This window comes from Erithacus rubecula (assembly GCF_903797595.1).
Source record: "Erithacus rubecula genome assembly, chromosome: 1".
Lineage (NCBI taxonomy): Eukaryota > Metazoa > Chordata > Aves > Passeriformes > Muscicapidae > Erithacus > Erithacus rubecula.
In genome coordinates this window covers 85,135,833-85,150,388 of record NC_136658.1, presented here as the reverse complement: position 1 = coordinate 85,150,388, position 14,556 = coordinate 85,135,833, and the positions used below count along the sequence as shown (strand labels likewise).

The 14,556-nt window shown below is 37.7% G+C and overlaps 1 protein-coding gene across 1 annotated transcript in view; it reads right to left on the bottom strand.

The window, feature by feature from the left end:
- Nucleotides 1-14,556, bottom strand: part of NCK2 (NCK adaptor protein 2) — an 83,414-nt gene that overhangs the window by 29,432 nt on the left and 39,426 nt on the right. Inside the window, exon 3 of the mRNA XM_079300704.1 lies at nt 997-1,238. Within this exon, the coding sequence (XP_079156830.1) occupies nt 997-1,222 (226 nt within the window). The 5' untranslated portion in view covers nt 1,223-1,238. The remainder of the gene's footprint in view (nt 1-996; nt 1,239-14,556) is intronic.

Genomic DNA, 14,556 nt, shown 5'->3' with positions numbered 1-14,556 from the left:
GATAATCCCACATAAGTTATTACCATGTTATTTTTAAGTGAATCTTTAAACTTTCTAATAAATCTAATCCCAAATCCTAATTTTTCTATTGAAGAACATGCTGTTGACAGTAGTCTGCAACAGAACATATTTTCCCTGTGTAAGACTTCATCAAATATAGGTAAAAAAACAAAACAGAGGCACAAGAAAACCCCTCAAAACACTTTTAATGTGCCTGTTTCTCTTTTATTCATAACATCCTAAAACACCACTAGTAGGTTGTACTGGCATAAAGCAACAACTTATCACTATGTTTATAACCTTTTCTAGCCATATGCAAAACACTTTTTAATCAGTCTTTAAAAATCTAAGAGAAGGAAAAAAAAAACCATTTCACTTTACTTTCAAATAGATTTCATTAAAATGCACATGAAATTTTTCAAAGCTAGATTATTTTATACGTATGAGATACTGTTGTGAAGACTTTATGTGCATGTATAAAACAGAATACATATTTAAGGACTTGAAAGTCAACAGAACATCTCAGACCACAGAAACTTAACCCCTGGCTCTGTACACAGCCACACTGTAAAATCCCATTCACAAAGTAATTTATCTTTGGCTATTACACTATGCTGAACAATCCAGCTCACATCCTTCATCTTTAGAGTGAGAGCAGCTGGCATGAAAATAGAGGATTCAGCAGTTGACATGTGTATGAAACTCACAGTTCCTCAGCCACTGAAAATACACAACCTGTGACAAACTGAAACAAAAGTAACATCATTTTCTTCTGGATGTGATGCAAGAAAATGCATTACAGAGTTTTACACTTGATTCTCCACCCACACCCACTCTGTCTCTCCCTCCCTCAATCATTTGCCCAATTTGCCACCTCAAACTAAGCATAAAGACAATCCAAACACGCATACTATGAAATATTTACATCCACATTATTTTCCCAACCTGAAACTCATCAAGTCTACTAAATTTATTCCAAAATAGAAGATGACTTACCCAATGTGTCTTTCAGATTTTTAACCAGAGAACCTTTCTTCAAGCTGTTTTTTCGCTCCACATAATTTGATGGCACATATCCCGTTTTGTTGGCCGCGTTTCTTACCCTCCACCATGTCTTAGAATCATCTAATAGCCAAAGACGCTCATTTTTCTTGATGTCAAGTTCTTGGTCCTGCTGTGCAGTGTAATCCCACTTTGCAATAACAATAACTTCTTCTGTCATCTTTCATGGAGTCCTTCTGCAACAAAATATTAAAACATTATCCTCAGTAAATGATGTCATATAATTCTTACTCATTTTTTCATTTGAATTCCTCTAAAATAAACAAGAAAAGGGTTAGGGGAAAATGAGAATGCCATTTAGGGAAAACCCTCTTTTAGAAATAAGGGAAGTCATAATGACTTCTTGGTTTTTCAGCCACTAAAATATGGCAACATCTCGATAGTAAATTCTAGTCGTAATGTATTACATTCACTTCCTCAGAATGTATATAAAATATTATATGGATAAATCTGTTTAATTTTTGCCTATAACATTCTAAAACTATCCCATATGTGACATCGCAAGTTCTGAGAAAAAAAAATAAAATAGCAGCATTCCAAAAACGTATTTTCCTTCTGCACTAGTTCTACATCCTCATACTAATATTATATATATATAAGTTTTCTGCATTTAAACAAAGCTGTCCATCTTCATTTAGTAGAAAGTTAAGAAATAATTCAAGAAGCAATGCAACCCAGAAGGGAAATCTGCCATCAATAAGTGGGCACTGTCTTTAGCAAGCCTTTTTCTCCATTTTGTGCAGACAGCACAAAACTGCTTCTAGGAGTCTTCACTTCCTCCTTTGTTCCCAGGAAGATCCCAGCTCAGCACAGTCCTGCACCACGCATTAGTCAGCAGGGTGGAAAAGAGCACACACTGGATTTCATTTCCCCCCTGCCTGAAACATATCCAGAGTTCCATTAAGACTGAATGAGTTGTCTTTCTCTCACTTACCTGCAAGAACAATGATCTTTTTCAAAGCTATTTGTCAGCTGCACAAAGGCAGCTGCATGCCTCCACGTTCTCCTACACATCCCAGCGATTACCAGGAACAATGTGAGGCAGCACAATAGTGTGCAAGGAAAAGTCCAATGTTAGTACCAATGACATTCAAATGTCTTATAATGCCAATCGAGACATATTGAATTTACCTTCTAAATTCTGAGAAGTCACCTAAAATGTTCTAATTACTGCCACGGGGGCTGGGGGAGAGGGAAGGGAAGGAAGACAGAGAGTAGGAGGTGAGAACATATTTGAAAACCAGATTTGGGGAGTTTTTTTTTTTTTTCAAGGTGCAGATTTCATTTAAACTAGTAGATCAAGTATATTTACATTAGTAAAAAAAAGGTGCAAAAGTACTTCAAACTATTAATGCCCAAAGCTTTCTGTAGTATTTGACTTTGTTGCCTAGGTCTTGGAAGTCCACAACCCTATCTTCTCTGATACCAAGTGGTTTATGTGACAGAAAGGTAATTAAAAAACAAACTTCATTCAGAAATTCTGTTCAGCATGTCAGTTATATCACGTATATTCTAAAAGGGTTCCTTCTGCAGTCTGTAAATACACACAAACTCACACACTTCCCCCTTTAGCTACAGTGCCAACTGTGAAAACTGCATGCCAGACAACCCAGCTTAACTACTCTAGGAAAAGTGCTTTCCTTATTTAATCTATACTCATAAAACCTAATAGTGAGCCCTATTACAAATTAATAGCCTCCTCTTATAACAAATTTTGTTTCTAGGAGAACATCATATAGGCCTGAGCTATGGTTGCCAAACCATTTGACAGCAAAGCTCTGGCAACCACCAGCAAAATCACCCCTCATGGCAAAGGTAGGACATGATTTTTGAAAATCTGAATCTGAGTTGAACAGGTTTAGGTTCTTAGTTTTCACTCAAAAACCAGAAAGAACATACAACAATTAAAACATTATTCAAACATGGATTTGCACGGCTGAGGTTCTCAAGATGAATTTTAAAAGGAGCTATGATGCTTTGAATAACTGAGAGGCACAATCCTTACAGCTCAAACAGGCTGTGACTTATGCAGTGGAACTGATAGTTTTACAATAAGTCAGTAACCATTCAACCATTTTTTCCCCCTAAAATAATAATCCCATCTGACAGTGAGAGAGAAGAGCCTGAACTTTGGACCTCAGCCTTCAATAAACTGCCCTGCTTTCTGACTGACATAAAATGGACAGAGAGCCTACAGGTCGATAAGCTGATGCAGCCACAGGGGAATGCAATCAAACATGTTCTGGAGGCTGGTGTTGTCAATATAATCTATCTTCCCAATTTAGATTGGTTTATTTTATCTCAGCAATTGTAAAATGGTCAATTCTTACTATTCCTGGGGACACTGAGAACATGAAGAAATAGGACATCATCAACGCAGTTGGTTGATGTTACTACTAGATACAGTCCCCTTCAAAAAAAGGTTATTTTCACAATGTAACCAAGTAAAATGATCAATATTACAGCATATTAATAATTAAAAAAACATATTAAGAATAATATTTGAGTAGTGACTGGTGCAAAACTATTAAACTCTTCCTATACTTCTGAAGAAAAAATAAATTTTAATTGACCCCTATTGTAAGTCATCAAGTCTTTCCTCATGGTGTTGGGCAAGAAGCACAAGAAGAAACTATTTACCAGGGCTGACAACATCAACTGCAGTCCTCTGACACTCACCAGGACAGGGTTCTCAAACCTACTCGATTTCTTAAATTCCCCTTAGTGCAGATTTGTAAAACTGTCACTATGCCTGGGAAATGATGTCATTTCACAAACAGGCCCCTTGCACGATGCAATTTTGGCAGAAGGATTCAAATACAGAGAAGCCAATTTTCCTGAGCACCATGCTCACACTTAACCCCTTTCAGTAAAGTAGCCCAGGTTTTACTAAATGTTTAGTGGCACAAGCTATCCTTCCCAAGTGAAAACAGGATTTAGAGTCAAAATGCATAATGCAATTGCAGCTAAACATTTTTCCATTTAAAGCTGTATACGTGTGCATTCAATTTAGTTGTGTTGGGTTCTTTTTTAAGGTTTGTTCTTTTGGGGGGGGAGCAAATTTTGTTTTGGGGTTGTTTGCTTGTTTTATTTTGTTTGCTTTTAATGTGGAGAAATACATTAAAGTTCTTAAAATTATTTTCTTATGATTACATCATTAGTCTGTCTGCATCAAGGACAATATGGCTCTTCCTGTGACATCTGCAGAGCTAAGATTTCCTAGTATGTAAATAAGGAGACATTTCTTTCCCAGATGGGGGGGGGGCGGGCTGTAGAAGTAGTAGTTTTGAAATGCTTCTGCAACACAGCCATGTGCCAAATAAATTATTATAAGCAAACAACATAACAAGATTTGGGGGAAAATGAAAACACAATAACACAGCCTCCCAAAGCATCTGAGAGTACAGTAAAAACTTTACACGGACTAAAAGCATGAAATTTCTTTAGTACACTGCTTACATACTGCAAAATAAAAGATATCACAGTTCCCAAATGTTTTAATGGCAACATAAGATTCCTTCAGATCAAGAAAATGAAAATCCATTACTGCTAAAAGTGTTCAACTTTCTGGAAAGTTCCTTCTCAAAAAGCTCAGAAGTCCTCATGCTGAAATACTGTGTGGTCTTCTATCTGACAGAAGAACATTCCACACTTCAAAAACCACCAGTGAAATTCTTCTGCAAGAAAGTGTAACAGTGTTTTCTCCATACAATCGATCAAATGCAAGTCTTTCCTCCATACAGTATTGTTTCACATGACCCTGGCTTTTACCCTATCATATCAAGTGGTTATTTGCTTTACTTCTAAGGCAATCCAACTTCCAACCTTAAAAATCAAAACCAACCCAGAATGAAGACACCACATTAAATGAGAGCAAACAGAACTCCATAACCCAGACTTTCAAAAGGCACTTCTTATAATACGAATACACAATTCCAACTCCTTTTTATTCAGCGTTTTCTTTACTGCTATCAGTCTTAAAAACCAGTTTATTTTACCAACACTGCATTTTTGCTGAAATGTTAAAACTAACATAGTTTAGATTGAGCTCATGTATTTTCAGCCACTTTGTTACTCCCCTTCATCTTAGGTTTTGTTAGGAAAGGAGTTCTGTCTTCAATGGAAGCTGCCCCATTGCAAAGCACATTTTCTACACAAAATTGTCCTTGGGAGAGAGGGCAAAAACTGAAAAATTGCCCAGCCAAGAAGGCAATGAACAAAAACTCAGCCAAAGTGAAAATAGTTATGGCTCTACTGAAAGTTCTTAGACAGGTGAGGAACATTTAACCATATGACAGAAGAAATGCAGACATTGGTGGAATATATAATACTGTAGCTTCTGTATGACTTCAAGAGCCAACTCAACAATCAAACTCTCAACAATCCAACACCTTAGCAATGACAGGGGAAAAAACTAAACAAAGAAACACCTATGCCATTTTGACGACATGCTTAAAACCAAACCATGCAAGTAATATTTGAGATGATGGAAATTTAAACACAGAATTCTCTTTCAAGAGAATTTGCTCCAACAAGCTTGTAAATCCACTAGTGATTCTTCATGTGAAAGTTTTATTCAGTTGGTGTCATTTTAAATACCAAAACACGAAGAATTGTCATGCAGATCCCATTCTTTTTTACTGGGCTGGGATTTCAATCCTCACTTTCTCCCTCTCCCCATATATAGGACTAATATATTTCTCCCACAAGCACAAATAGGAAAGAACTTTTACCAGCATGCCACCTGAACTGGAATCTTCTCCTATAGAGTGACACAAATTAGCACTATGACTAGCTCAATGTCCTGGTCAGTGGGTAGAAAAGTAGCATCTTTTCTTGCCCCTTGAGAGGAAAGCTCATAGTTATGTCAGGGTTAGTTAGGACCACACAAACAGAAGGTAAAGATGCAGTGAGAAAAGAAGCAGTTGCTCTCCTTGTTCACAATTTGTTTTGCAAAAAAGAACATGACTGAAAAATGACTGACAGTAATGCCTGAAATTTAATCCTCACCAAGGAAACAAGCAAAAATTCTAATAATAGGCAGTGCCAATTGATATAATAGACTGTTCTGGAATTGGATGTCTTCCTAAGCCACACTGAAAGAAAGGGACAGAATTGATAGAGGCTTTTATACAACATTGATGTACATAAAATACCTAACTGCTATACAATATTAAGTAAAATATAGTTACTATATGATATTTAGTTAATTACATTGGAAGAATGGAAAACTAACTACTGATGTACCATGGTTTTCTCTGAGATTTGATGCTGAAAAACCTCTCCTCCTGTCCTCAAACTCTGAAAAATCAAAATGTGTTTTGGACCATGTAGCATTTGTTGCTGACAGGCCAGGTATCTGGTGCCCACCTGGTTAATCCTTCATCAGCTACGGCAAATAGGCAATATTCAGTCCTCTAAGGTAATACAGTTGCAGAAAATATATTTTTGGAAGTCTGTCTTCATACAGACTTGTTTCATACTACCTGGATGTACTTACTGTATTCTGCAATTAATAACTCCTATTAAATCACTTCATCTGAAGTACACTCTAAATCTGAAGCTTTCTTGTTTATGACAATGCAATCTCTGGTTAGCCTGACTACAGTTTCAGGAAATTCAAAGTTATGTTTTCACCTAGTTTTTTTTCTTTGTTGCATGTGCGGGTGTGTGGTTAGTTTTGTTACATCAGCTTAGATGAATAGTTTTGACATACAGAAAGATATTAAAAAAACACATCTTTACATTTGAAATCATTTCGTTCAGTTCAGAGTAGTGAAACTCTAACACAAAGGCAGAACGCAGAAGGCATTAAGAAGAACCAGTAATGTGAATTCAAATAAACACTTGAGAAACACAATACACCTTTTAGATATACTTCTATTTTCAGTGGAATGTGTTTGAAGAAACAGGAAAATATCATCTCCTTCATTCAAAGGCCAAACTTAACCTAAACCATGGAAGACATATTTCTAATGATTGTTAAAAGGAAACCTCAAAATGCAGAGGTTTAAAAAGAGTAAACAAACTGACCCAAATTATAACCAGTTGTTGTAATTATAACCTTTGTTATAACCAGTGAAACCCTTTCCATGCTTTGTTTCTTGGGCTATTTGCTGGTGCTTGGACAAACGGAGATAGAGCACATAAAGGCCACTTTGTCTAACTTCTTTTGCAGTTTAACACTTTATCTAATGTGTGTCAACCCATCCCAAGAGACATATTTCTTTGGAAAGAGGTCACTGCATCAAAAACTACTGTAAGACCACTATCTCCCTCTTTCAAAGGAAGTTAACTAAACAGCTGTAGTGAAAAAGCATTCATTACCCAGCTATGTGGTTCTGAGGTGTCAAACTGATAACTGAGCAAAAAGCCCCCCCACACTCAGGAAACCTAAAAGAGTTGATTGTTTCAGCACAAGCTTGACAATTAATTTGGGGTATTTCACTATTAGGTCTTATTAGGATGCATTGATTACAGAACTAAAAGTGATAGCTGAGTAAATACAAGTAATTATTATCTAGTTTACTTTGATGTGCAAACTGATGACACAGTCACAATCAATAGATGTTGCTGTCTGTATTTTAGGGGGTCAGTTTTCCAAAGCTGAAAGCAAAGATGAGTGGAAGGCTGTAAAAAATAAACACGAACAAAGATGTAAACAAATTAATCGTCTGTAAAGGAGGAATGTTTTACTACTATTTGCAACCTACTTTCACAATTTAACATTTACAAAAGAAGAATTGGTTAAAAAAAATAACCTGTCAAAAATGTGAGGTAAAAAGCTCTAGAGGTTTTTTGTGTCCTCTCTCCCTGATCCTTTCTGTGAAAAGGAAAAACTGATAGCAATAAGCTCAAGTCCAGAAATGCAAACTGAAAGGATTGAAAGAAGTAAAATTCAGCTCATCAAGAACTGTAAAAATTGTATTAAAACTGCATTGGAATAGTTTAAATATTAGCAAAAGAATAAGTACAGAATTAGACAGAATAATAAGCTGACTGCACATGATGCAGGAAAAAAGATTTAATACTTATTATTACATATGGGATTATTTTACAGAGACAACCATTTTTTCTTTGCCATTAACCAGCATATAAAAGTAATAAAAAAATTAAAACACTTTTAATGTTCAAATGTACCCCAAGATATCAGAAACATCCACAAAGCTGTTACAGAATATTAGCTATTCACTAAATATTTTTTTCCACTTCTTTTGAGATCCTGGTTGAGGTCTACTCATCCACCCAAGACAGATTTAACAATCAGCAGAGGGATAGCCCCAGACTCAAGGGCAGGCTCAGTAGGAGCCGTGAGCTTTGCTGGCAGAACCAGGAAATTTGTTCTAGAGTGCAAAACAAGCACTTGGTTTCCTTTCAAGTCACTTGGGGGAAAAATATTTTAAAAAACAACCAGAAAGGCATAATTACAGATGAAAGGGTGAGAGAGATCCAGGCCAGTGCAATACTTCATGGCACCAGAGGTGCTACAGCCCTTGCACCCAGGCAGGACAGCCCTGCCATAGTCCTTTCACAGGCACAGAAAGAATGGGGCTTTTAGATGATACTTCTTGTTAACATAATCAGGTGGTGTATCTCCAAAAAAGGGAAGGATCATTCATAATTAACCAGTAATTTAGAGCTGTACTACCTACTTGACCTTGCTACCCACATACCTCAGACCCTGACCCCTTGGTGTGGCCTGCCACTGTTTATGGGCACAGTGGTGTGAGGGCTGGGGTTTGTTTCTGCAGCCAAATGCTTTTGACAGCTGCTAGGTAATGTTGGCTCTCCCAGCCCCCAACACATCTGATATCCCAATCTCTAACAGAGCTGCAGCTGTGTGCACCTTGCACCTCACACTGCACAACACCGGTGCACCAGCACCTTGCATCTCACACTGCAGAACAGCTGCAAACAGGAAACCTCAAGAACAGTTCAGTGGTAACGAATTTCTGCATACTCCAATAGAGCACAGAGCTTAAGCACAATTTTTTTTTGTCTTGTTAAGTGGCTTAGAAATCTTTTAAAAAGACATAGAAATAAAGGACAATACATGTTAGAAACACCCAGAAATTCATCCTTCCTGCTAAGGAGTCAGTATTACATTTTACCATTCAACAAAAATGAAATATTTGTGTGTTTATCTAAGAATGTATAAAAAGATGTCTGCAAAAAAAATTCTCAAGCAAAGTTTTCATGATGTCTATCACATAAATGAGTCTGCTTAGGTAAAATAAGCAAGCAAGGACTGCTTCAAATTATCTCTTAAAATGTAAACGGAACATTTAAGGAAAAGTTTTAAACAAAAAGGCTTCATCTTGGCAAGACCCACTTATGTTTTGCTTGTAGTCCAGATTCTTAGTGATTTCAATATCTATACGTTTTTCCAGCTCTCCAAGCTCCACTTCAGCAGGAAGGTGTAGAACAAGTGCCTGTTGTACAAGAGCAGTGAGGATGCCCTCAAAAGAAAAGGCTGCAAGGACCATGAATCACTGAGTACAATTTTCCAGCTCACATTTTTTCTTCCTTTCTTGAAAGCCAAAGTCCCCTCACAGTCACAGCTGCCCATTATTCAGACAAATACAGCTTCATAATTTGAGGTATACAGTATCAAAAGTTGCAACAAGAAACACAACATAAGACTTTGAAAAATATCAAATAGGAATAAAATTGCTAATGGTTATGTGAGAAAGTGGCTTCACCAAATGCAAGCCCTACCTGATCAACTTAGTGGCCTTCTATGATGGAGTGCCTACACCTATGGATAAGGGAAAGGCCACAGATATCTGTATGGACTCCAGTAAGGCCTTTGATACCGTCCCCCACAACATCCTTCTCTCTACATTGGAGAGATATGGATTTAATGCACAGATTACTCAGTGGATGATGAATTGACTAGATGGTCACATCCAGAGGGTATTTGGACATTGATCAATGGCTCAGCGTCTGGATGGAGATCAGTGGCATACTGCACCATAATGCATACTGACCCAGATGCAGGAATTGATCACATTCTCAGCAAGTCTCCATAAATACTAAACTATGGTTGACAAAACTGCAGCATGGGATGCCATCCAGAGGGACATGGACAAGCTCAAGAACTGGGCCCACAGGCACCTGAGGAGGTTCAAAAGGGCCAAGTGCAAGGTACTGTGCCTGGGTCAGGGTAACTCCTTATCAGTACAGGCTGGGGGATGCAGGGATTGACAGCAGCCCTACAGAGAAGGGCTGTGGAACATTGGTAGATGAAAGCCTGGACATGACCCAGCAGTGTGCACTTGCAGCTCAGAACAACTACACCTTGGGCTGAATCAAAAGCAGCATGGCCAAAAGGTCAAAGGTGACTCTTCCCCTTTACTATGCTCTGGTGAGACCCCACCTGTAGTGCTGAATCCAGATCTGGGGCTATAACAAAGATGGGGACAGACATTTTAGCAAGGCCTATCAGGATAGGACATTGGGGTAATGATTTCAATAACTAAAAGACAGTAGATTTACATTAGATATAAGAAACAATTTTTCTTTTTTTTTACTAGGAGTGTGGTGAAACACTGGAACAGATTGCCCAGAGATGTGGAAGATGCTCCATTCCTAGAAATATTGAAGGTCAGATTAGATAGGGCTCTGAGCAACCTGATCTATTTGAAGATGCCCTTCCTCACTGCAGGGCGGTTGGACTAGATGACCTTTAGAGGTCCCTTACAGCCCTAAATATTCTATGATGCTATGAAAAATAGCAGATGCTTTAGGCTGCTAACCCTCCAGTGGTACAGAGAAAGCCATCCAGGCTGTTATAAGGTAGGCTGCTGCAACATCAGAACAACACAAATCTCAGTTCTGGCCTACTAATGATGCAATACTACTCTAATTTTATACGCTATTCACTCTTATTTCATGTTGTAACTTTCACACAAACTAACCCTCCCAATTCAGTATTTTTAAAGATTTTCCTTAGAAATATTGCTGTATCACAAAATTTCTTCATCTGGTGCAGTACAAGATACAAATGCTTAATCAATGTGGCAGGCTTTAAAATACAAAATACTAAGTACAATCTTTTCTATTTATGTGATAATCGCTCTGCTGTTTCAGGAAGCTGAGTTTTTAAAACTCTTTTGATGTTTTACTTGAAAAGGATATTTCTATAGCATTTTTTGGAACAGTATGCCTGTTAAAAAGTAGGCAGAGTTCATTTTCAGCTTTTGACAGATGATTTATATTTAAAGTTCTATTTCAAAGGACCAAAAGCTGGTATTGTACAGGAACAAGCTGGTATTATAGCAGCTCATGTTACAGTTACACAGTACTAGCTACAAGCCTTACAACTTACCTATGCTTAGAAGAGAGATAGCAATAGTAACAGAAATTGCAGAGAAAACACCTCATCACATCTTTAACTAAGCTTATTATAGTCACCAACAGACAAAGCAAAGGGCTTGTAAGAAAAACCTAGCTCAAATATTTCCATAAATATGGGATGACACCCTTAAGAGATTAAGAAAACCAAACAAATATGTTTCAGTTTGTTTGGGGAGTGTGCTGTTTTTAAGAAATGCATATCTGTATGTCATTCAGAAAACAGGACAGATTAACAGACAGCACCAGCAACCTTTTAGAGATCAAGCAAAAAAACCCAAAAAACAACACTAAGAGGGAGGATTTTTGTAGTTAAAGGATTTTTACTGTTTTATCTCACAGTATTTTTGGAAGAAGGTATTTCTTCATATCTTCAAAACTATACATAGTTTCGTGCCCTTTTATCATATACTTAGCAGAAAAGAGAAGGAACGTGAACTGCCATCTTTGCTAATTTTAATTAGTTGAAAGATGAGAAAAAAAATAATAATGTCTGAATATAAAGCAACTCCAGCAACAGCCAGTTGGCTAATATCCCTCTTCCTAGCAAGCCCTTCCTCCAGCCTTCACCCTCCCTGTGCTTGTGCCATCTGCCCTGAACCTCCCTTTCCAGCACCTGCTGCTGCAATCCCCAGCAGCAGGCAGGGCTCAGGCAAGTACAGGCAGCAGCTGCAAGGCTTTGTTCTGCCTCCATAAGCAGCCTAATACAGATGCAGTGACTGTGAATGACCCCAACCTGCTGTGACTTTTTCCACTACTAGTGCAAAAAATTTTCTTGCTTTATTTTGAAGGCAATCAAAAGCAATGGTACATTGCAGACAGCAGTGGGGAAGCCCAGACAGTGGCAGAGAAGATATCTTCAGACCTTTTGACTCCAAACAACACGAGACAAACAGGAAGGTGGCAGCTTTTTTGGCCCATTTTTCTTGGCTGCAGAGTATGAACACAACAGAATCTCAAATTGTCTCACATTTATATATAGCAAGAGGGCCAGAAAAGAGCATTGGACCACCTTCTGAACTTCCTAAAAAGCAGTTCCAGAAAAATGATGCAGTTAATAAACGCTGTGGCCCTAAAGAAAACTTTTGGAATAGAGACCTCACCTCACCTCAAAAACATTATCAATGATTAATGATCACATCTCTGTATCAGCTTATGGGTGTTTTGGTATTTCTGCAAACAGACACAGATAAGCTTAATGTTTGTTGCTGTTGCTCTGGATGGCTCTCTCCCCACCCCTCCCAGCAGACAGCATTTAAATCACCTCTCTACTCAGAAACACATGAAACCAAAAACAAGCAAGATAAAAGAAGGGAAAGTCCAGGAAGAATAAAACATACTTTAGGTGTCTACATAAAACAAAATTACCAATCATTTCACACCTAACAACCTCTGCACAGTTCTTAACAAAAACAGAGTAGGAGGGAGCCAAACACAAAACGTCAGGAAAAAAAACCCAACCAAAAAAAAAACATGCTCTACTGAGAGGACATTTAGGTAAACTTATCTATATGACAGACTGGTGATATATGCTCTGTGAAAGAACAAATTAAGTGTACCCTTGTTCACGGACTTCGTCCTTATTAACAATAAAACTTTCTTGTCAAAATTAAACCAGCCAGCCACTGAGGACATGGTGAACCTGAGTGAACACCTGAGTGAACAGTGAACACCATGAGATTTTATAAAGGAATTTCTTTCAAGATTTCAAATAATACAGTGTTTGAAAGACTTGCTTGCACCACTGCTTCTTTTCCCATAGCTCAAACATTCAATGGTCTGCAGGAGTAATACTCCACTGGAAGTATTAGTACATTTATGTATTGTATAAACAAAGAACAGTCCTCAGACATAAGAAGTTTAACCTTGATCTCATACAGAAGGACAAAGCTCAGAATCACTGTGGATTGCTACGTTTTACTGCTAATCCCTTGAAACACTGCTACCTACTTTTCAAGGGATTTCACTTTAAACTGTCTATAAAATGCTGAAAATAAAACTGAACCGCTGACCTTCCGTTCCCCAATGGAAAAACCATACATCCACTTTTTAACTAGAAAGAGGAAGAGATGTTTGTTCAGTTCAAAACTCCATCTATTTCCAAAGTTTTTAAGGGGAAAAAAAATATATATATTGTCCATTCCTAGACAACATTCACTCTGTAATCTTAAGCAATTTATCATTTGCTATTCCAAAAATCACCCCACAACAACCTACTTCATAACAGTAGGTAAATGAGAAAACCATTTTAATTGTTACAATATTTTAAACTTTCTAGTTCACAGAGCACTAAGTAATTTAAAGGCCCTGTTCAGACTCTGCTCCCACAAACTGTCCAGTTTACTGTCACTTGGAATGCTCAACAAATTCTTAGATTTCTGGATTCTCTTACCAAGTCATCTGGACCAAAATTTTTACCCAATATGAAAGGGTGCATGTAGCATCAGGGGCACTGGGGGGAGGGAGGGGGGAAGATACTTCTGAATTGAAATCTCAAGGCAAAGTTCCAAAGCTGAATTTGGGTTAATGAACACCTATTTCTCATCTCTAGGAGCGTTTCTCAGGCAAAATGCTACTTCCTAGAAGCAGGGTCTTTGAATAGTACAGGTAAAAATAATCACAGGACATAAGATACCATTCTTGATTCTCTGCTCATGCATGTAACCAAAGAGGCAGCTTGAAAGATGGTAGCGTTAGATTTCATTAAGAGACAGCTAACAGTATTAAATTTATTGCTGCATAAATCTGTACATCTTCCTGGAAAAGACTGGAACATGAGATAGTTCCTCAGAAAGCTATGCTTTTAATTTCCTGATAGAACATGTACCCAGCAAAAGCACAATTTAAATAAACACTCTTGGATCTTTCATGAGATGTGAGTGAATGCTGTAGCTTCACAAGTCTCTTGTCAGTCACACTGACTGCTGTGCTACCAAAGAAAGTATAAGCCTAGCCAAAAAATGGCAATCCCAATCTCCCCTTTAAATTATTTATTCTTCCATCTAACAACACTTCAGAGTCAATACAGGAATCATCTCTTACTGCTCCCAAAACACAAATGCAGAGGAAACACCATCGCTTCAAATAAAACAGGTTTCAAAATTATTTGCTCTACAACTTGTCCTATTTTAAAGAATG